We start from the raw sequence: 24,999 nt of genomic DNA, 5'->3' as shown, positions 1-24,999 counted from the left end.
CTGATACGTAAGAACAGCACGAATCTGTGTTCTAAGCATTTGAAAGGCCAGCTGGCTCAATGCAGTTTGCTTCGAGAATCAAACAATGTCCAGATGTTTTGTCCCAAATTACTGTTTCTCATTTCTATGACATCAATAAACTATCCTGACCAGAAGCGCTCTGCCTCAGTTTGAGGCACAGGTTTGTTTTCTAAAACTCCCAATACTTACCAGGAAGCAAACAGCAGATTAATTTTATTTCTTTACAACTTCAAAAACATGAAAACCCACACAAAATTAAATCTGATTGTTAGAAATTAGCACCATTGTTACAGCTACTAGCATAGCATAGATAATTAATATTGCATCAAGCTATGTATGAAAATCACATAGGAGAAACTATTTCTCTTAAGAAATTTCTTTCTCCTTCTCATCCTTCAGTTGCATGTGATGTACTCTCAGTACAAACTCCTGTGAAAGATTATTGTGGGGAAAGTAAATTGTAAGATAAAACACAATATCTAATATACACGTAACAGTTTCCTGACATTGATGTTAGAAACTCCCAAACATTAAAAAGCAGCTTTAGTCAAACCAGGAAAGAAAAGTGGATGAAAAAACCCCTCTTTTGAAGAACCCTCAAGTATGATCACGTTCACATACATGTGCATTAAGAATATATTGAAGAAGAAGGCCTACCATTCTCCTCATCTGACTTATTTTCGTTGTCGGAGTCGGTAAGCGTGAGCGCTGAGTTTTCACGACTTGACAGGCCGGAACTTCGCCTGGATTTGATCCCTCTTCCCCACAGCCTGATGGCATGCTCCGGAGACATTCCTCCCTCTGTGTCTGAGTCAGCATCAGAGCCAGTGCTCAAGGAATAGCCTTGATGGAGTATTCCTATGTCTGAGCAGTAGCCACTTCGATGGGGAGAGGGCTCACAGATTCCTAGTTCTGCAAGGGTGAAGTTTGTTCCTAGAAGGGCAATTAAAAAAAATAAATAAAATTAAAAGCTAGGAGACTTACTAGAAAAGAGCAGATCTATTGCAATTCTCTTAACTATGCTGGATGTGAAGTCTTTGTAATGAGTTACACACAGAGCTCTGGGGCACAGGTTTAGCAAGACTTAACTAAGACACATTGAATATAGTTAAAAGGGATGAAAAAGAGAAAACAAGGCAGGAAATGTCTCTAAACTTTAGGTTACTATTTTTGTCCCAATAACTAATGACTTAGCTAAGTGATTAACATAAAGCTCATGACAAGTGCTAATGACAGGACCTGCTTTATTACATATCAAAACTTTTATTTGTCCCACATTATTCAATTACTTTGTTTACTCAAAGAGAGGAATTTTTTTTGGTAGTAAGCTAATTTTGTCATACTCAAGTCTTCCACAGAGATAGGATTCTAATTTTCATGCAGCTCCCTGTTCCACAGAAAATAAGCACTCCTTTGGGAAAGCAGAGCTTACAGACAAGGACCACTTTAAAGAAAGCAAATCTATCGGGGATGCAACGGGGAACCTTGTCACCAGTTTTGCACGTCTACATTTGGTGAGATTGGTACTTTAATACCTGCTCTAGAAGCCAAGACACATCTCACTCATCGGAATTTTTACCTTTTTTTCATGACATTCAAGAAGAAAGTGTGCATCAACCCCAAAACCAGGAGGTTTCTGGTCTTAGAGGCAAAACTGGCAGGAACAATGATCTTTAGGAGTTAATAACGACTCAGTGGATACAGTCTCATACATTTTTTAAAGCACGTGGAGTTCCCCTGGGTTCTCAGAAAGTCTAAACTCACCAGCTGATTTCTGTCCATGTATTAGTTTTCTACAGTAACGAACAGGATGGTAAAAAATAACACAGGGAAATACTCACTGGTCTCTAAGGCTTTCAAAAGCTGTGAAAAATGAAGCGGCTTTAGCTTTGTCACTACACTGGGCTAGAAATGAAGAACAGACTGAAGTCGCTGGCAGTGTAACTGCCAATTATTTCATTATTTTCTTTGTTCACAGGCAAACCAGACCTGTGGTCTGTGGTTCTAAAATCATAGTTACATTTTGCCCAAAAGCAGGCTCTCTATTTTCTCTTCTTTATATAAACATAGCAGAAATGAAGCTATACAGCAAAAGTTCATGCACTAAAAAAGCTTGCTTAAGTGTCTTCTGTAAAAAAACCTGATAATGCCCTTATTAACAGAAGACACTTAAGCAAGTTTTTTTATTTTATTTTTTTTTAAACTATTACAATTTTGCACAGATTACCCAGGAGAGATGATACAATATTGAATCTCTCTGGTTCACCTCTCTGCATCAGCCCCTCCAGTCTCACAACTAGCTGTTAAGGTAGTTTTTGGTTACAGGATGTCTGCACACATCTGGGCCCTAGTTAACATTTAGTCCTAGAACTCATCCATTAAATGATGGTGATTAATTTCTGCTGTAGGACTGAGGTAGGCCTTCATCCAGCAACAGCTAGACAGCAACAGTGAGAATAGTGAGAGGGAGGAGACACGCTCTCTTTCACCCCTTGGTTAACCACTGCACAGGCAGCAGCAAGACAGTGGCCAAGAGCATCCCATAAAGAAGTATCACCAACTGGATGCTTCTAGAGAAATTAAGCATTTAGTGGCAATTACAAGAAAAAACAAAACCCAAAAAGGCTGACATTAAAAACGGTCAGCTCTCATCAACACCAAATTAGCCCAAACCTTCCTAGTTAAGACTATATTTTAACATGCCTTCTAATACTTATTCTAGCAATCAGAAGTTTTGTGATTTAGTCAAAGGCAATGAACTGAACAGTCCTAAAAATGAGCTTGTCGAGTGCACTTCAGTCTAGAGATTTTTTGCCATTTTTTAAATAAGAGCTCTACTGTGACACTTTGATGAAACAAAGTTTCTTGTAAAGAAAATATAAATTTTAATCATGTGCAATTTCAGTAGAAGACATTTAACAAGAATAGCTCAATTGATTAGAGTTTTGCTTTAGCCATATTAACAAACTAACCTTAGACTCATAAAATAAAAGGTCAAAATCAACTCAAGATAGAAAATAAATATTAAAAAATTGAGAGAACGGCAGCCTACTAGCTCCACAGTTTCTCAACAACACAGGTAGAATGAATGTTGACATTAGTTACACATTAAAATTACCAAACTTATCACGAAAGTGAAGTTTTTCAAGTTTTCTTCTTTGCTGGTGGCATGTCTACAAATACACGCCAGTTATGAATATATTAGCTTAATTAAGCTGTTTTACATACACAGCAAAATATTTTAATGATATTCTGTGGATTTTAACATCTATTACAAGCCCAGATAATTTCACTCTGATTAGCATCCTGTATTGATGTAAAAATCTGACTATAATGTCGGATGCAAAAGCAATCCAGAGAAATTCTTACTGCCTTTTTCTGAGGAAAATGGTAAAGGCACTGAAAGTCCAAGGAAAATAAAGTATTCACAGGATTCATTCATCCATGTGAGTTTTATTATCTGGGAACTTGGCATCTTCCAGAAACAGAGAAAAATATTTGAATACTGACCAAATAAAAGACCTGTGCATTAGATCAACTCAAGAACACAAATGGAAGCAGCCTCGGAGAGAGGATTTTCAGTACTGCAGCTCAGAAATCCCCTTAAAGTCTTACAACAGAAAATCTCCAGCATCCTCATGATAGAAATAAAATATTCTAGAGATTTGCCTCCCTGGCTAAAACATGTTCTTCTCCTGTAGACTATAGTTTTATTTATTAATTTTCAGTGTTTGCTTTTGCAAAATACTATTTGAGACTGTTCTGTTCGACAGTACACAATGCCAGCATCCCCACATAACCATACAAGAACATTTTTAAGATGTTTTTCATAGCTATACACATACATATGTGAAAGCATTTTCCATATTTATATTTTGTATCTAAATATATGAAAATGTTTTATATCTAAATATATGAAAACATGTCAATGTTTTACTTCCTAATACATTCATAGCCCTAATTTACTGTAAAATCCGAGGGAAAGGAGATAGAAACACTACAGTTACATCCCCTACACCTTTTCTTGATCTGGTTCATACTCCCCTAACATGCCTCCTTTCCCTAAACTGAAACTGTGCACATCTCTTGAACAGTGTAAGAACTGCATTCACTAATGTAATATTCTCTTATTTGCTCAGCCATTACTGCACATTAAGGTATTAATGGCATTAGTAGACCACCCTTGTAAATTCAGACAGAGGATAAATACAGCTCTGGATGCACAGAAATCATTGAACCACTAATTCAGAGCAGAAAGAACCCTACTATTACTATAAAGTATAGTCTTACAAACAATGAGAAAATACCTAACTCATTTCATACCCACTCACACTGGCAGAATACTCCACATGGGATCGGGATGACAGAAAGGTCACCAAGAACACTGCAGCCTTCCTTGTCCCCGCTGCCAGGAACTACAGCACCTATGAGCTGGAGCACGGAAACACCAACACAGCCTGGGCTGGGGTTAAGAGTTAGTGTCTCCTTCACAAAGTGTCTTCCTTACAGCTCTTTAAGTGATGAGATCAAGCAAATCAAGACCTCCTGGAAGAAAAGGGAAGGAGGGTAGCAGTACCTGTTGCTTGCCACACCCTGGGAATTCAAACTGAGCTGCTGTGTATTCACAGAGGGGAGTCTGGTCAATGAGCTAACATTGCTACTAGCACAAGCAGTCAAGGCAGATGGATGGCTTCTTACAGTGTTACACAGCATACTCTATTTCTAGGGCTCTCTAGGTGTTGAGAGCAACTGTATTTTACTGAGACTTTGCTTGCAAAGCAGGACTGAAAGGTGTGGGCAGAATCCATTCAAAACTTAAGGGTGTTTTCCTTCAGGTTCTTGTGGCATCTACTACATCTACTGGTGACACTGTGGAAAGAGATAAACAGCCTCTTTCTCTCAAAGAGTACACCACCAAAAAGAAGTCACAAGGGTTTTGCTTTTTCATACACAGGAGAGCTTACCAGCTCCATCCCCTGCTCCTTCATCCCCCCTGCAGAAATCACTAGAGCATTTTCATTACAGAAAACCAGTGAATACCAGCTGCTCCCTTAAGGTGCAGGCAACGCCTCAGACAAAACCAGACCAGCAGTGTATACTAGCTTAGAAGTGTGTAAGTAATATGATGTTATGCACGGGGTCATCACTGCCCATAGTCTACATGCTGTGAATAGTTTTGATATTTTTCTTTTTCACTAATACATTACTTCTACTATCTTCTGAGCACATTTCATTTTACAGACACTTACTACTTAAGTTATTTAGTACATAAATGCTTACTAAAAGCACGTTTAATTCAATGATACACGGTTCTACTCATTATGTTGCTAAGACTAGAAAGTATGACAGGCTAAGCCAAGGTTATTTTCACCTAACCTCTAGGCAGAGGTCTTATTTGGGTAATTGCAAATAGAAGGAATTGCCCTTCTGGAGATGAATTTAATCCAGCTGTGATGGCTACAGGATGCCTCAGACAGAGCGAGCTGGAACCGCTAAGACACAGATGTGATAAATCTGCCTTCAGCACAAGATCAGAAGTTCAAAACTAACCAGTTTAAGTCAAAAATCAAAAGGGTAAATATCACTTACAGTCTTCGCTACTCTAATCAATTACAAGAAGTAAGGATAATAAGAATACATTTAAGACAGTCCATCCTTTCTCCAACTTTCATTCCCCTCACAGCTATAATGATTTCTGTTGGCACGAGTACCAGAGCTCAGCTCCAATCTGTGGTATATGAAGAGGTCATTCTTTTTAGCAAACTGATGCACACTTCATTTTCTCAATTGTTTATACATTCATTTATTATAATGACAGGGAGAACAGATGATTACAATCTCATGTTTTAATCCACTTGTCTTTCATATTTTGAACATTTACCCTTTCTTCTCACCTTCTTTATGCAATAAATAACTGTCATCTCTTCAATCCTTCTTTGTATTTCACCTATCCCAATACTATTCTTTTCCATGGTTAAAGACCAGTTCTACCAAATGTTTTACTTCATTTTATTTCTAATTCTACCCTATCAGACACTCTAAACAGACTCCAAACCTAAGCTGAGGGATACACTACTGTCTCCTGCATCTTTGAATCTTTTCCAAGGTTTTATTTATGATTTTAAAAAATAAAAATAATATAAGTTCTTTCTTTTATAAGGGTCCTCCTCTTCCCATCCCTCCTCAATGCATCATTATAAAATATATTGCATCTTGCTGGTGGTTTAAATATATTGAAATCAAAAATACCTTTTTTTCCATGCAACACAAATTTCAAACACATCACAATAAGTAGCTTCTGTGGCAAATTTAATATCAGCATGAAACATGCCTGGTGAATTCTCTCTCTTAACATCACAGATACTATGACTACAGTATTCCATCTCTGAAGAAAGCAGAGATTCAAAAAGAAAACCACCAGGACTAGATAAGCCCTTCTTTCTCTATGATCCCTCCAAGCAGAGTAAACATCATGTGGTTCGGGAAGCCAGGTATGAACGAGCATCTTCAAGCCACTTGAGCCATGAGACTTGTCAACCTGCAGCAGGTTAATGGGCTAGCTTTTCCTCCTCTTTGTAATATTCAGAAATGTTATTACATAAACTAAATGGTTGACCTGAAGCCTCCCAACTCTATCCACTTTTTCCCTAACAATAGTGAGGGAGGAGGCGCAGTGTAAGCTCCCGTCAAACAAAATCTCCACTGATTAAACTCTAAACATACCAGAGAAGAGATTGCTCAGAATTCAGAAAATAACAGTACTGAACAAGCTGTACCTTGTTCTAGCTTTCAAATCTATAGCTGAGGGTTAACTGTAGCCAGGCTTCCTACATGTGTCTCTTACTGCCTACTAAAAAGATTCATGATGACATATTTTAATTGAAGATTGTTAAATTCCAGGTATCACGAGTCAGTAAAGCTAAACATTTCATAACTAAGTGAACCTGAACTTCAACCACTTAATGATGATAAATCTTATTTTCACAGAGCACGCTTGTGACAAAGGCATCAGGAAATGCTTCAGACATGTTACTGAGCAGCATGAGAACACCACAGAGGTCTTGATGCCTCTCACCATTGTGCTGAGACCCAGCCCGCATGTGCATACAGGCACACACAGCCCCCTCCAGTAACAGCCCCCGTTACCATACAGGTGCACTTCCTGCTGGAAGTACTAACAAAGTAGCACAAAGACAACAACTTGGAAAATTCAACAGAAACACAATGGTTTTCTTAAGTGAAGCTCCATCAGCCTGGGTCTCCTCTGCAGCAAACAGCAATCCATACGCACATTACGACGCGTGGTTTGAATCTGAAATATATTTTCTAGCTTCTCTCATCAATGACAGCAAAATCCTTTAATTGTCTTTTTTATAATCCTCTTTCTGCCTTGCCTCTTTCCGAGTGGGAGATCCCCAAGCCTAATGCCAGGATACAGATGTTTCTCTTTCTGACAATAAGTCTGTTGACAGTATTAATACAGTAGATTCATATCCACTTAAAAAATTATGAGGTTTATAAAACCATGCATTTAATGAGATTTCACTCTAGCTCACAACATTATATAACCTTCAGTTGTGTGATCATATTCTATTTTTTCAGTAAGATTTCATCCTTCAATGAAGTGATTGTGGAGCTCCTCTCTTTTTGAAACCTTCTACATTTGGTCTTTATATAGCAAATACAGTGTTTTTAATTACTTCATATGTATTCTCTACAGTTCAGCTGAATGTAGCCTCTGAGAATATCTCAAACACCCCTTTCTTTATCTTCACCTCTTGCGAGGTGAGCTTTTATCATCCCCATTTCATAGCAGAAGGGAGAAAAGGAGAGCCTCTTTCCAGAGTATACACTCATTTCTGCAGAACAAGAACCATCTGAAAATTATATTTCTGGCAACATCTTATGGTGATGAACTTCTTTTTAATGATACACTGGTTTAGGGCAGAGTATGCATTTATCCTTTTCTCCTCATGTCCCCCTGTTGATTAAGGACAAAATTGGATTTGGGAGGACAAGAGGATGGAGCATGATTATTATATATTATCTAGCCAATAAAGCCCAGGTTAAACTGCAATTCTTTAGGCTACCATTTTGCTTTCTCAGGCAGTCTTTCATTTATTATAAGCTTTCCAAATTTTTCAAGTGCTGAAGAATGGTAAAAGGAAAACAGCTTCATTTGTTAAAGAGTGATGTGTCATTCTTATAGCGCTGCCCGTTCGGAAACCTGAAGGAGACAGGAGAAGTATGCGGCTCTATAGGCAACTGCTCTGCTGCTTTGCCCTCCCGTGTTCTGCCCAGCCATGCTTCTCCCTCTCCTTGCTGATAAAGTGCTTGCAGAAAGCAAATTGAGGGCTGAGCCTTCCCTCATTCCCCATGGCAGCTGTGCAGGAAGAGCAGCTACAGGAAAGTCCCTCTCAGCCCTGGCCCCCAGGCTGGCAGCAGCTCCCCAGCACACCCGTGAGCTGGCATGGCACGGGATCTGCAGCCCGGCTCCGGTCACTCTGCCGTGTATTTCAGCAGAGACGCACAGACAAGAGAGCAGGGAAAGACTTTCTAGATGGAGTCTCTGATTCAAAGGAAGGAGATACTTCAGTTTAATCACCACAATGGTTGTGTGGCATTTGCACTGCAGGCACAAGAACCCATTTTTCCTCTAGCATTATTCTCAGGAGCAGTCAGATACTCTCTGTCTGGTATCCATACAAATCAACCCAAAGTAGACACGATTAATGGAAAATTTCCATCTAAATAGCTCAACCTATTAAAATTTTGAGGTCTTACTATAAGTAAACTCAAGTACATGACATATTAACATGCAAATAAGATAGTCCTTTCCCAAAGCAACTTTAGGCCTCTCCATGTATCTACTTACCTCTAACAAAATGTATCATCGATCATTTAGAAGGCAGTGACTGGTGATCAAAATAAAACTAAAAATCCACAGAGCTGTGTGTGCTAAACACGTACAGCACACACCTTTATTTGCATAAGTATGTCCCATGTCAATGATGGCTTCCTGGGCAACCGCCAGCAGAAGGGAAAACAATCTGCTCTGTTTAGGGCTACTTAGTGTCCAGCGAGCCCATGAGTACGACCAGCCCCCTCAAACAACTCTAATCCCATTTTCTGCACTTTTTGTCAGAATGACAAGAAAACATGAGAAATGTTTTATATTCAAAACTAGTATAATACACTTTTTTCCTCTGTGAACAAGACTGGAAATGCTCCAGCAGATGTGATAATAGACATTTTAGCATTCTGAAATTAGTTGTGCCACATTACTCATGCCAATGTACATTCTTTTGAGTACAAAGTTAACAACTGGGCTGTTGTGCAGCACTGGAGAACAGCAACTTCCACATACTACACAGGCAGACTGAAAGCCACCCATAAAAACTGTGACTGGGGGAAACAATGGCATTAATCCTGTTCTTTTCATCTGTAAAGTGTAGACAACAATGTTGTACTAACACAGCTGTCCCAATGATCTGCTGTACCTCTGCTGCGATGAACTGTACATTTTAGGGATAAAATCTGTACCAACTCACAGCTATGTGCTGTGATATACTCCAACAAGAACATAGCTATCCATGGCTAAAAATCAGTTCCCATTACATTTTCTTTTACAAGCAGCAGAGAAAGAACATAGCATGAAGCTTCACTGCAAGTAATGATGTTCTTGCTGTAAAATTCCCAGCCCTAGTCCAAACACCATCAAAGTAACAGTGGGTTTTGGAGGGGTTGGGGTTGGAGGGCTTTTTTGGATAGAACTATAAAAAGGAGGTAAGAGTGACTATTTTTTATTCCCAGCCCAAAATGACTCAAACTGTGAAATAATTGTGTTATGTGCCTGTTTGCTCTTTAGAAATCATGAATTTCTAAGAAAAATTCACCTCAGAAGCACCAAAAAGATGAAGAGAATACCACATTTGTGTACATAAAGCAATAGCTACCATAAAGGAACACAGAATTATTTTCAAATTGCTCTTTCATGTTAAACAACCTGCTCAACAGCAGATAATATCTCCTGTCACACCAGCACAGTATTTTCCTATGAAGGAAAAAACAACTCTGGCTCCATGGAAAATGCAAATCTCAAAAGTTTTAAAGTTAGTATAGGGAGAGAATGAAGTGCTATCCCAGCAGAGAAGAGCTAGCATTTAGTGTCTGCACTAACTAACCATGTCTGAAATGCATAGCTAGGCTCAATCAGCACAAAGTAGAACAACAGTTACACCATGGTACCCACATCATCTCTCAGTTTCCAGCACCAAAAAATGGTACAAGCCATTTGCACTCTAGTCTAACCCCCCAGGATGCCACTCCTCTGTTGTATAAGCATCTCAGTTGTGTCAAAAAGTACAATGAGTTCTCCTTGGTCTCCAGAAAAAAACCCTCAGTTCCCCTTAAATACATGAGTACTTTTGGATAAAACCACTGTACAGCTACTAGGTGAGCAAACCAGAGTTCAATTACTAAGAAAGATTTTTATGAAAATCTGCAGGAAACTACCAGGGGATGAATTAGCTGCTGATAATTTGCTGAACTCACGAAAAGCCTTTTCTGATTTTTTATACTGCTAAATCAAGTTTTAAAGACAGTAAAAAATAAACCACTGTTCATGACTTGATAAACAAACCGTGCTCTCAAGAAACAGAAGTCACAGGTAATAAGCTTTCATACTTTCACAACGGTTTAATTGGGAACTCTTGAAAAACCTGAATCAGCTGTCATCACAGAGGAAACCTTAATTGTTTTCTTTTATACCTTGCTTTGCACGTCAGGAACACGGATACTCTATATTTTATGAAGGTCCCCAGGCACATATAAAGATTTCTTGGCACTAGCAGCTGTCAGCTGTTTAGTCACAAGGTGCTTCTTCACTGTAAACATCATGTCACCTAGAAATACGGGTAATGTAAATTGAATCCTGTGCAGTAGAATGAAAGCAGTTTAAGCCGTTATTTGACTCAGAACTTCTGTGTTTACATTCCAAATGGTGTTACTGATATCAGGTTTTAGAAATACTGGAGATGCCAGCCTTTAACTGCATTTTGCATGGAGGGCAATCAGCAGACCAACGTGAATGACTTCGAGAACTGCTCAAGAAATGCATCTAAAAGGGAAAGAGCTTCCTTCCTCAAAAATTCAAACAATGGCAACGCAGCAGCACCGTATGAATTCCAAAAGCTTATCAAACAAATCTATATAGATGTTATGCCAAATTTAAAGAATAATCAAAAGTATTTGAGCACCATAACTTTAAAGATATATATATAAATAATTTAAAAAAGGGTATAAAGGAAATCAGATTTAGTTCTTTGAGACAGGATACCTACTAAGAAATAGACACAACCACATTTCCTTTTATTCATCACTTGTGTTCATTTTATGACAGAGATCAGGAAATGTCTTTATTTACTTGATTGAATTATAAATTGCTTTCAGCTTTTAATTTTTAATCCTAGTAAAATAATTAGTTATTTTCATGGCCAGTCAGTTGTGGTATTATAAATGGAACAGCTGGCACCAATTCAGATTACTATTGGTCCTGAACTTTGCTACAGATAAAATACACAGCCTTAATACAGGATTTCTTTTATCTATCAGTGACTGTAATTTGTAGAGTGCATATTCAATCGTGAACACAGGAACTGAGTACACCCTGGCCTTTCCAGGTGCACAGTAGCTGCAACGCTGCAGGCAACAGCACAGCAGAGCCATTGCTGGGGCTGACCGGTCTCACCAGGCCTCTGCAGAACTATGGATGGAAGAAATACAACCTCCTTCCCCACAGCTCCTGTCCTTCCCTAGAGCAGTATTCTCCACACACACACACAGAGCAGCAGCTGCTATCCTGAGTCCCATTTGCTAGCCGCTGTATGCCCATGTGGAACTCCTTCAACTTCGCCTGCTGTACTCAGCGCTGTGCTGGCTGGCGTGTGGCACCTGGCTCCCCTTCCCACCTCAGCAGTGCAGCTCTGCCCATGTCACACAGCCCTGTCTGCATTTTGTGTAATGTTCTGTCTGTGCCAGTGAGTTCGAATTTCGGTTCTATTGTTTAAATTTAAATTACTTTTCCCTTCTTCAATGACCAGAAGTGAAGATTTGTGGTACATGAGAATGAGTAACTTATAGAATATGTTTATCCTATCTTTCTACTGTTAGAAACTGTGTCTTTGTTTTCATAAAACTCCATTTCAGCAATAGGGCTGGTTGTTGCCCTTCCATTGTCCTTTTCCCTCCGCTTTTGCCTAGGACCACTGGGGCACTGACTTGAATTTGGAAAACAACAGAATGGAGATGCAAATGTGCCACACTAAATTAAGCTGCAACCTCCATTCAGCATCGATCCTCTGAAAAGCTGATATCAAGATAAGTCAACCAAAATGATCATTTTGTTAAATCTTCCTTTATGTGTGGGAAAACGCTGACTCTGACTTTCAAAAATTCATTTCAAAAACTGATTTTCCCCCCCATAGGGCAGCTATTCTACACAAGAGCCAGTTGTAACCAAAGACGTTTTGCTGCCTAGTCCTTCTTTATTGCTTAGTTCTGTGTTAAAAATCTTGATTCTAACCCCAAAATTTTAGTGAGGTGTTATTATTGTCAGGAGATAAACCAATAAATATTACAAAGAGACCCAGACCAAAATTCAGTTCGTTTCAAAGAGAGTTACTGTGCAGGATGTTATTTGACTATTTTTAACACACACGTCATCTTACTTTATAAGTGCCTTTACTTGCTTCATAAGTGCCTTGCAGATCAGGTGAAATGATAACTTCACATCACTCTGATAAAGGTCAAGTACACTGAGGTATCACACCAGGCTTTTTTTTAATTATTATTTTCTTTGCAGACTGCAACTATAGAATTCTTTGGATTTAACAGAACAAGATTAGATTAGATTGGATTATTAATTCATCCTCACACTAGTTCATCCTTTTTAACCTGACAAACTTGCAAAGAAGCATTTTAGTCTATTCACATATTTCCTTTTGGCTATAGGTAATACAGAGTCACAGGCAGTTTTCAACCTAAAATCAGGTTTGTTTTGAAAGGGCCTATGGAGTAGGCAAAGAGAACACTGAAGACTAGGGACAGGAAAAAAATCTTGTGTCTCCTGCTCGGAGGGTACGTTGGATGAGAGTGCCTGCCCAATCTGCTCCCAGTCTCTTGCTCCATTATGTGAATGCTGACAGGCATATCACAAGTGTGTGGGACTGTTGCACATCTCTTGCCTGTGGCCTTTCCATCACTGTCTTATCTGGAAAAAAATTGTTTTCTTAATTACAGTGTGATAGAGCACAAGAGCTAAGGTGGCCAGTAGCTTCAGATGGCTTAAGCTACCATGACAGGCTCTGGATACTTCACAGATTTATCCATCACTTTCAGACTGATGGACCTCTGATTCAGTTAAGCATATTAAAACTTGCCAGCACATCTATTGAAATTTCAGATCTGTGGCTCTTAAAAGCATTTGGTAGCTCTATTTTCTTTTTTGTCACCTCTTTAAAAGACTTCGGGACAGGGAACAGGAATTCATGATGGAAAACTACCCTTGATTTAAGTTCTCTTTCAAATTACTTTTTTTCATGGAATCTGAACACAGTATATGTTTTACAGGGGTGGGGTTTTTTTTTAATATATATATTTTTGTAAAACCTAGGAATTGGGGAAACAATCTGCCTGGATATACAATCAAGGAGAATGCTATTTCACCCTTCAACAAGTAGGCCAAAAGAACAAACCCTCAATCCAAAATAGTGAGCAACACAAATGTTTCCAAGGAATTCAGATCTGGAAAATCAAATCCTAAAGCTAGATAATCAGAAATATACAGTACTGATCTACTGTGGTCCTCTCAGTTGTCATTTTAAGGATAAATTTAAGAAGTCCAAAATAGGGGAGTTGCACATCAAAACAAAGACAACTATGTGCTCTGTACTGGGGAAAGATACTTAAAATAAAAGCAGACATGATCTGCACGAAGTCATGAAATGGTACAAAGGGGGGGCAGGTAAAAACCCAAGCACCAAACAAACCACGTTGATTCTCTTTAAAATCACTAACATCTAAGAATATGTTTGAAAATGACCTGCAAAGGGAATTTGCTTTTAAAAACAAGTGTGAGATAATATGCATGGACAGCACGTACCACACATCCTTGGGAACTACTCACCCGAGTAAACACTGTGCACTGAAGACATACAGAACAGGGATTTCCCAACGTGGTTTTGCAGGCTGGAGATGGGAGTGTCCCACATCCCTGTGTCCTCCACTTCACAGGCCTGGCTCCACCAGCCAGGTGAAGCCGGAATGAGCAATGCCTGACTTCACAGGACTGGCGGCACAAGGTTTGGGAACCAGGAAGGGACCCAGTGATCACAAGGCATATGCTCTCTTCTAGCCAACCCAGCCGAGCTGTATCAAAATGATAAAAGCCCTGTTGTTTGGTTTCAACTCCACCTAAAATTTGGGCTTTTTCTCTTTGACCTATTTAACAACATTTGCTTCTCCAGAGCTCCACTGCAGGCACAGCACACAGCAGATGGGTAACACTGCCGGAAATTTGTTTCCATTGCAGGCTAATGCCACTGCTATTCTTTTATCAGCTTTTAACACTTCTGTTATCAGCAAATTGCCCTTTTTGGAGGGGAAGAACAAACCCTAGAGAAGTCTGCTTTCATGAATGCCTCAAGCCTTCAAAATTAACGGTGAGAATCTTGTGGTCACTGTATACTCCTGTCTTAAGAGCAGATGTGGCACTGTATAGTTTTGGTATTAAGTACTGTCAAGCTTCCTTTCAAGCAAAGAACTATTTATCTACTTAACACAGAACATAGCTAACTTTTGTAACTTTCATATATTACATTTATTTCAAAATGCTTGGCATTATTAATCCTTTTTATATTGTTAATATAAAGATTCTGCTTCAAAACCTCAAAAACCCAGAAAGTTTATTTTTTTCTCTCTTTTTTGCATTGCATGCACTGATGAACTAGCCTGCTCAGCAAGCATTTAACAGATTAGACACTTGAACATGGTTTCAGGCAATGCTCTCTCATGTTTCTGCGTATTGCCTGATAAACACTTCAAAGTAAACCGCTCATAAATATGAAATGAAAAGCCGAGAAGTCGTTATGCACAGCTTTGAGATACAAATCTCTTTATTCCCCTCTGAAGTGGAGTTTGATTGACATAATGAGTCATAGATCCTGTCCAGGGACACACTGCCTTATCCCCTTTTCCTCAGGAGACAGGGAGTCTTTAAAGAAATCCACTTCAGAACTTTCTGATAGACAGCTACAGAAAAGTTGAACACTACACCAATTTATTATTTTGTATGAATGCCTACTTTAACAACTATGACACATGTCAAAGATTGATTCCAAAGCCATGAGTGGGCCCCAGCACCTGAACCTTCCAAAGGAGGCCAAAGCCAAGATGTATGTTCTCTCTAGTTATCACTGAAATGCCAACACAGTCCTTGGATCTGCAAACAAAGGGCCATTCTGAGCTGGGCACCACGCCCTGTGCTGCTGGGACCTGCATATCCACAGGGCCCTTCTACAAGTTTGGGGATTACCAGCTCCACTACACCCATTCAGGAGCAGCTGTGACTAAGGATGGTTCATGAAGAAACAAGTGAGTCCTTGTGGCTTGGGCTAGTCCATTACGGAGCCTCACGCGGCCCCTTGGACGTTTGCGCAGGCAGCTCCTGACTGCAGAGCTGCCTCTGGAGCATCTGCGGCACAGACCCCTCCCTCTACACCTGGCTCTACCTGCTAGGCATGTCTCACCTTGGAAGGAGAGGGGAGATGAGGGGGTGCTATTACCCTGAAGAAGTCCACATTGCTACAATCCTCATTAGAAGGCACATTTATCAGGTATAGACTCCCTACAGTCGTTCCCTATGCTGCGCGGGTCCATGCTGTGAGGGAGATTCAGGCTTTCATGTGACAAGGAGCAGTTCAAATCACGTAGCCTGAAAAAAACTCTCAACTGCTAATTTAGATATTGCTGTTAACAAATGACAAGAACTATGGCACGTGTAATCGTTGGCCATTGCTATTCCACAAAATATCTTCTCCACAGAAAGCCGAGCTTCAAGCCACCGCGCTGAAACTGCTAATCAGTAGAGCTATAAACAAAATTACGGTGTAAGAAATTGCTACCCTACAATGTTACATTCACAACCTGCATTTGTAGCATTTGTGGAGGTTTTTAGAAAGAATCCAGCAAATATCTGCCTAAACTGAGATGAAACTTCTAGCAGTTTATTTCCCAGCCATACTGTATGCATTAAATTATACATCATTACTGGCTTTTGTTAGTTGCTACGCCCTACGTATGAAACAACCGTACATAAAGGATACAGGATCCACCACTCAACAGCACTTTCTTTTGTTAACGGTAGTGTTATTATTCACATTAGACATGAACCATTCACAGGATTTATACACTAATACATACGTCATTAAGATGTTTTTTATTTTGCCAGTAAAATTGAAATGGCTAGTATCTATAAAAAAGCATACAGTCAGACAATGAAACGGTGAGAAGGCTAAATATTAAAAGAGCTGAATTCATATTACATGTAAATAATGAAACATTCAAGCCTAGGTTTGCAGCAAAAGGCTGAAAGGGAGATTTAGAAGCTTAAGAAGATGAAAAAGCCACAATGTGGTATCGCCATCCATCTACAAAGAACACTGCTGCCTCTTCTCAGTCCTTCGTGATTGGGACCACTGAAACACTACTTTCCCCTCTGAAACATTTATTGTTAAGAACTTTTACTGTCCTTACTTATTGTTTGCAAATTGCAAACATATTTTGACCCTGCCCTACATACTGTGAGCACTTTTCCTTCTCTGCTGTATACCATCATTCACATCTTAAAAGGCAATAGCTTGGCACTGGCTCTTCTAATCTCTAGTAAGCAATACATATCTACACCAAAACACAAATACAGTAATTGCAACAAATATTGAGCAACACGGGGAAGTACTGAAATAGCCAAAAACTAAATCAAAGCCTATTACTACAAACAGGCGTTCTCCAGTTTTGCCATTTGTGGTTATGGATTGCCCCTTCTATGTAAATTACAAATCTTTGGCCCAAATTGCAACTGTTTCTGACTATTTTGAATATTTGTAGGAAATCATTATCATACATGCAACTAAGGAATTATGGGCATGCCTCTTGGCACATATCTCAAAAAACTGTCATGCACAAGTATTAATTTTAACACATCTATTTTTCAGGGTACTGTTGACAGATTGCCACACTGAAAGGCAAATGAGGCATCTGAAATAGTCTGAATTACTGGAAGTCTTCACAAGATTTTCTGCGGCACTCAATTCATATGCAACTTAATTAAAATTAGACATAGGAGTAAAATTAGACACTTCAAAAAAGAACTAGACCCTAAAATAAACAAGCCTTTTTGATGATAACTATGTTAGAAATAAAGTGTGTTTCTATAAACTACTGTTATTTTAAGAGATTATACCTCTGTTACTGAGCTTCCGTTACAAGATGTGAAATATTTTGATAGGGCTTCAAGCAGCATTAGGTATTCTGATGAGGTCCAAAAAGCACAGCTGTCAGTCATACCCTTGGCTCTGTCAGTCACTTCAGCACACTGAAACCAAGTTGTCTCCAGGATAAGTGCTCCTCTGAGATCTGCGGTTGCTGCTTGACCTACAGCTGAAAAGCAAGTGCTTCACTCACTAGATCTATTAGCCCTTTGACTTCATTCATTCACCAGTTAATATAAATACATTGCTAAAGTGAGTGATTAATTCAGTTTCTTGAGAGAGAGTGCTAAATTCTTGAAGCCTCTGGTACAGCTATCAACGAAGGCTCCAAAACATTCATATAATTAGTTATGAATCGTGAAATTGCAGTTAGAAATTTAGTAAGAGCCACTAAGTTTGCATGTTTTTCTTTCCTCTTCCCTCCAAAAATACCCTTTCCTTACATCATCATCACTTCTTTCAACATAGAAATTAAACCAACTATCATCTCTACCTATTTTTATGCCATTATCTTTGCATTGGAAGCCTGTTCAAAAAAATCATCCTTCCATTTCTTGTCCATGCTTTCTAAGTCTGACATCAACACAACAGCTTAAACAATAGTTTACTGTTGCTCCTGAAGGAACAAGACTTCTATTATGAACTACTGGACTCGGACAATTTAAGAGACAGAAAGAAACACCAGAACATTTACACAAGGACGGTCAAAGGCAAGCCTTTTCCACCTTTACTGGAGAGAAACAACAAATATTTTAAATCACCAAAGACATCAATGTGTAACAAGCAGCCACAAAGCATTCTGACACAAAAAATGTGGGAATCTGACCTGAGGGTCCTTTGATGTGACACAGAAAGTGCCATCCTTTTTTTCTGTACTTAAGAGACACTATATACATCTTGGCATCTGATGCAAGCATGGCACTATGGCAAATATACCAGACAATGTAAGTGTCCAACCTGTAAGAGGAAGTTCCCTTCCAAACATGTTGACATTTCTTTTTCTGTTCTAACCAGACAGAGAATATATGTATCTATATATAGTCACCATTGATTCTGACTTTTTAGTTTTGCAAACAAGGCCCATGTTAATCAGTTGAGTTCTATATAGACAGACTTACTGGGTAAACAAGTCCATGACTTTTTTTGGAAGCATCTGTAGGGACTTTCGTCCCTGCTTGAATCTCGCTCTGTGCAGAGGAGAGGAGGAATGCTGCCACATGTGCTCTGCTCAATTCTAGTGTCACACTCTGAAGAGCTATCACTCTAAGACAGGCCATACCTGCTAGTTCACCTGTCTGAATTGCTTGAAGTTTTAAAAAAACAAGCCAAAAACCATGCACAAGAATGCTACAAACCCCCACAGAAGTCTGCACACCATGCCAAGAGGAGCACTTAACTTTTAAGTCCGCATTGCTCTGAGTGCACACAGGATGGCTGCAGCTCAAGCCAGAACCAACAAGCAGGAATGTTTTCACCTCACACGTATGCTCACATTCACCAAAACATCTTCCCATTAATGCCAGGAGCTAAAAAATTCTGATAAATAGTCAAACATTCAACATCATACCTCAGAGCTTATTTAAAACAAGGCAACAGGTTGGAAGCATAGGTTTATTAAGTCAAACAAAAAAAAAGGCAAAATATACATGGCTACAGGCACTCCTTTGGCTGCTGTTTTCAAAGTGACACACATATATAGTACCCTCAACCCAGGAAACTTTTTTTTTCCTATGAAAAATGCTTACTTGGCTGCCCTGCTCTGCCTGGTTGTTGGCACATGGGCCAGGAACCACCTGAGCTCAACATAACTTGAAGGATGCCTTCAGAAGGGCTGCATTTCAGTGATGGAGAGCATGATCCTTCCTACACAGTATGCATTGCACTATGCATTTAGTCCTTTGAGAGCTTTCAGGATGGAAAGACTATAGTTATTGCTACCATCATTATTATTAATGAAAAATACACATGTAAAATGAGGTTTCGAACACAATGTTTTATAGCCCCTATTTGTCTCCGTGGACATACGCCATAATGGCTTTAACAGACCTTTAACACTCACTGACTAATTAATCTTTACACTCAGGACCCAGCACTGAGTTTTACTCAGTAAGGAGCAGAAAATAGCATCAGTGGATTGGGCTTGCAAGGTCCAGTGCATGAATAAATTGACAGGCTACAGGAAGAGTTGGTATTAAACAGCTCCTCTCCTCCCCTCAGTACTCCTGTAACAGCCTTCACCAGCCACTGAAGCTTCCCTTCACAAACTTCTTACATAAAATTTATTTTTATTTCCTAAAGTGACTCTTTTCAACCTTACAGAGACTCAGTCTTCCAAATACATTGACAATGATAGAAAAAAATATTACAGGGACTAGGTATCACTTTAAAACATAACTGCATTTCCGACACAACCAAAGTATGCACCAGCAAATTCAGCTTTCCTATGGAGAGCACAAACGAACCATACAAATTAATAGACCCCAGCAATTCGTCAGAAAAACCTTTAGGCTTCCATTTCAAAATCAAACATGTTCTAAATACAAAAAAGCGCAGGGAAAATATTCTGCAAAAAGAAAGCACAAAGAGAAAATACACCATGCGATTTCTTAATAGAATAAATTTAATCTTTACTCCTTTTAAAAGAATTTTAAAGGTATTGTACAAGAACAAGCATGTAGGGGTAAATTTCCCTTATCTCATTTGCATGATACAGTTACAGTCAATATAGCCTACCTGGAAGTCTTCCCTTGCTTTAGCTATAAAGCCAGGCAACCAGAACACCATCTTCAGTTACAAAAAATAAAAGTTATATGTTTTCTAGTCAAGCTTCAGTAGCAGAGATTTTGTCAGGATGAAGTTATTAAAGATCCTAATTGTCCTTCCAGTATAACGACAGGTAAACCCTGGTAACACTGTGAAATTCAAGAGCACGATATCTGTTTTATTCCATTAATCTAATTTCAAAAATAGCCTACTCCAGTTCTTCTTCTAAGTAAAATCGTATTAGGAAACAAGCCTTACAAACTGCAGCACAATAAGCAGTAATGACGACAGGACAGCACTCATTTTGAGAGTGACCTTCCCAGACTGTGGCTTTGTCAAGGAAGATCACAATTAGTTATGGTACATTCCTTACAACAAAGCATATACTTCTCTGTATGCCTATGAAGAGAATATTTGTCAGCTGAGCTCTTTCTCCTTTGGAGTTGTTCACTACTTGTTTAGCGAGTCTACTTCTCACAGCAAAGAGCAATTAACTGAAGTCCAGGAGGACCGAAATCCCTGCTTACAAACAGCTGGACAGACCCAAGACACATCCACTCCTACCCCTCAGTCTATTCTCCTCACTCCCCTTGTATTTCCTCACTCGTTGAAGCACATTTTCAGTTTCCCTCCATTAATTCCACAAAACCCTCCCTATCAATGAGCCACATTCTGCTCTCAAGCCACCTCTAACTGATTTCTCAGCCTGGAAATGGGAGAGGGAGGTGAATCAACTAGGAAACAAAATCCCCAGCTGCCACTGCTCGATCAGTTACAGCTTATGGCTATATCTCCCCAAACATTTTCCCATTATAAAAAAATAAGAGATGAAGGTCAGTAACGCTCTATGCATCAGTATATACATAAAAAAGAATTTAAAATTTAATAGGAGATTATAAAGACTCAGCTTTGTGAATTACACTCTCACACACATGCCAGAAATCTAAAGTAAATTCTATTTGCCTTGAATCCCATTTCTGTATGGCAGTATCTGCTACCTTCAGAGTCCCTGGCAGGAACAGTCCAGCTGAAAATCGCAAGCACATGAAGCTGGCAGCTGGCTCTCTGCCCCCTTACCTGCAATCCTCTCCAGTGGGGAGGTATGTTACCAAGCACTGTGTGAGCCTCCACTCATGCTTTATAATGGAAACAAACACTGGCATAAAAAAGAAATAAGGAATCCAGTAGGTTAGTTTTCATTCAGATTAACTGTTTAGTCAAAGCTCAGGTTTAGCCTGACTTTCTAACTGGCAACACACCATGTACATGTTTACAAAGCAACATGGTCTAGAAATAGATGTTTTGTGACCAGCTATAGAGTGTTCATCATTAGAACAGAGACAAGCCTAGTCCTGTCCATCAGAAAACCACAAGCACAAAGAAAATACAATTCCAGCATAAGATAAACTGCTGCTTAATTCCAGTCTACTGGTCCAGTTTGTCAGAAAACACAAATAATGATCCACAACATACAACAGGAAGGGTATGGTTCAAGAATGGGAGTATTCAGACCAAAAACTAACTTTGGTACTCTACTAGCACCACCTCATCTTCACCATGACACAGTCTCCCAGCCAGGAAAGGATAAGCTATAGGCTGCTGGGAACAGAAAACTCTATTCCATGCAAGTCAAAATGAAGGTAGGACTGCATCTAGATGGTATCAGATGTGCCTTGATTCCTTCTGCTTCATGTATATGAAATGAGGCAGAGGACCTAAAGGTATTAATCACTGCTCCAAGCTGCAACAGTAACAAGGTTTCTTCCAAACTAGAAGAGAAACTGATGGTAGATTACAACATAAAGGGCACGACAGAGGATTCTGGTTTAGGCTTCTTCGTTGTGCTACATCTGTTCTGAATGAGAAAAAATCGTCACCAAATGTCTCATAAACCAGGTCAGAACATACGTTCCTGGTAGAGCAGTGCCACTAAAATGCTTATTTTTACAGAACATTTAGTTTTACTCAGATCGTATCTCACTATTACTTAGAGCTCCTGAGAAAAATATTCACCCCCTCATTGTGTGGTATTGGTTCTGTAGCTGAACAACATGTGCAGCCACAACTGTGACATGGGAACAGGAGCTTGACTTCTGTTGGGACTTCTGCATTGGGTCGCTACCTTAAATGTTTGACAGCCAAAGTCTATGCAAAACTGGATTATCTATCTAACTGCCTGGGTAAGAACACAACTGCACAAACCTAGAAATGTTGAAAATTTGAAGATACTAATGTATATACCAATACAAACTGCAAATTTTAGAAATGTAAAGGCTTTGACGTTGTGTCTTTCTAAAAATATCAACTAATGAACTGAAGATCATTAAAATTCCAAATAACAGTGCCTGCAGAGTGAATGAACACAGCTTACCTACTATTTCGAGCACCTAGGATTATTTTTCTTCGTGTCTTTCCTTAGATACACCTACAGTTTAACTTTTTTGGAGGCACTGGTAGTTACAACCATGCTTTGACTTGTATGAACAGGCTTTTAAAACACTCTGATTATGCATGGATGGGATTGTTTAACCATGTACACTGAAGATTGCCTGGAATTTAAAACACCTCTTGCATACAATTTTTCTGAAGTTCCATGAATTCTGAGGATTTTATCCTGCACTTTAGAGTTACATGAGAGTGCTGTCTCAATATAAATCGGTGGATAAGGAAATTCTTGTTCTCCATGGACAGATGAGGCTGGCTACCACACATATAATCCACACAAGTACATTTAGTACATCATGCTTTGTAAATATATGAAGCATCACACAGAGAAGAGACTCATAACATTACCTTCCATGTTACAGACTGGAAAACAGAGCTCTTAAACAGATTAGAAGGATTATTGGCCAAAGCACAGCTTCAGTAGCAACTCAACCTCTGCATTTTAACTTTATGTTTTAAATCAAATTGGCTAGAAAATTCTCTGAAAGGAATACTTGTTTTTGACAGTGGGATGTGCCCTGAATTTCAGAAAAACAGAAAATTATCTTGTTTCGAATTTTAATGATTGCAAAGCAAGATTTACATTGCTTATAAGCCAGCCTGGAAGTCTTAACTACTCATTTTTTGCTAAATACTGTAAATATTGCACATGGGACTGCAAATTATACCGGCAGAAGCAATATAAGTTATCAACCCCAGCACTGCAAAGAATCAAGTGAGAACAACAGTGTACTTGCAACACAATTTTCCTTCTGCACTTCAGCCACAAAAGCACTCATCTGCTAGAGTAACCACCCTCCCTCAAATTTAGCCCAAGAGGGTGTCTGAAATGCTTGTGGCTAGAGACTCCAAATGTGACAGGGCCGTATCCATGCCATTACACACAGTCTTTTTTTCTTCTCTGGTGACACAAGGCCACCCATGCATTTCCCCTGCTGTCTTTTTCCCAGTGGAAAGCTGATTTTTTATTAGATCCCTTGATGATGCAGGACACTAGTAAATAAGAAAGCATTACTGTAATGGTGATGTGGTAAATTCTTTCAGAAGATATTCAACAAAAAATCCTGTCTCTGGAAAAGACCCTGCACAGTGAATTCTGGATTGAGCCAGCACAGCAAAAGCCTTAAAAAAAAAATCATTCTTAAAAAATGCTCAGTCAAGTAGCATTTACATTTTTTGAGAAGCCACCACAGTGACAAAATGAGCTTTGATTTACAATGAAAGACATGGTTATCACTAACTTTGGAGATCTTCCTCATCTCATAAGTCTGAGCAAGACGACTCCTAAAAATTTTGGTGAATTCAGCTCATTTTTTTTCTTCACTTCTTCCTTTAATTTCCTTTTCCTTTACTTTTACATTTCATCTCTAAAGCGTGAGAGTCCTCAATCAGCCTTCACTATTGTGTCTCTGGAAGCCTACCTTTCGCATTTCTTTGACTATCTTTTGTTCTCTCCAATCCAGCAGTGTCAGACTTCTTTATTAAATAAATTATATTAATAAAGCTGTCAAACTGCTTGAACATGAGTAATTCCTATGTTAATAAAATCCAGTAAAAGCATGTCTTTGACTTCACCTTCATATTTTTAAAATCTATTTTGTAACAATAAATAAAGCACTCTAAGCTTTATTTTTTCTGAATTATTATTACATTTCTGTGATGGATAAAGGCAATATGTATTTGCCAGAAACACAGAGAAATTAGATGAAGGCAAGACACATGGAATTAACTGAAGGGAAATTCTCCCTTGTGATGGATGGCTGGAAGTTTTGCTAATCAGTGAAGTTTGCTTAGAATCAAAATAATTTTGATTAGTTAAGAATACTTGCTGCATAGACAATAGATAAGGAAGGAAAAGCACAACAGTGGAAATCTTGGCTAATATAAATAAAAATGGATTACTAATCTAAGTGCAAAGAATTTTCCCCCCTTTTTCTGCTTACAATGTTATTCATGCCCTTAAGCAACTCACTTAATCTTTTTTCTCACGCACTTTGTCTGTAAAATGGGAATGAACTAACATAATTTATCCCAATGGTATAATATGGGAGTTAGAGTAAGACAAAAAATAACAAAATCCAAACATCTCATAATTATTTAAATAGGATTTGGTACATCAGTATGACATATATAATCTTAGCTTTGTTCTCTTCAGGAAAAAAACCCACAAATTACTTAAAATGTATACATTTTTCACTCTTAAGCATTCAGCTGAGTCTTTGTC

General features: G+C 38.9%; 1 protein-coding gene across 4 annotated transcripts in view; it reads right to left on the bottom strand.

The window, feature by feature from the left end:
• TENM2 (teneurin transmembrane protein 2) overlaps positions 1-24,999 on the bottom strand; it is a gene marked incomplete at both ends in the record, with an annotated part of 509,065 nt that overhangs the window by 464,343 nt on the left and 19,723 nt on the right. For all 4 annotated transcript variants that reach the window (XM_084268596.1, XM_084268597.1, XM_084268598.1 and 1 more), the window contains one exon: positions 679-954. In XM_084268596.1, coding sequence (XP_084124722.1) covers positions 679-954 — 276 coding nt within the window. The remainder of the gene's footprint in view (positions 1-678; positions 955-24,999) is intronic.

This window comes from Gallinula chloropus (assembly GCF_964237585.1).
Source record: "Gallinula chloropus genome assembly, chromosome: 10".
Taxonomy (NCBI): domain Eukaryota; kingdom Metazoa; phylum Chordata; class Aves; order Gruiformes; family Rallidae; genus Gallinula; species Gallinula chloropus.
This window is presented reverse-complemented; position numbering and strand designations above follow the sequence as displayed.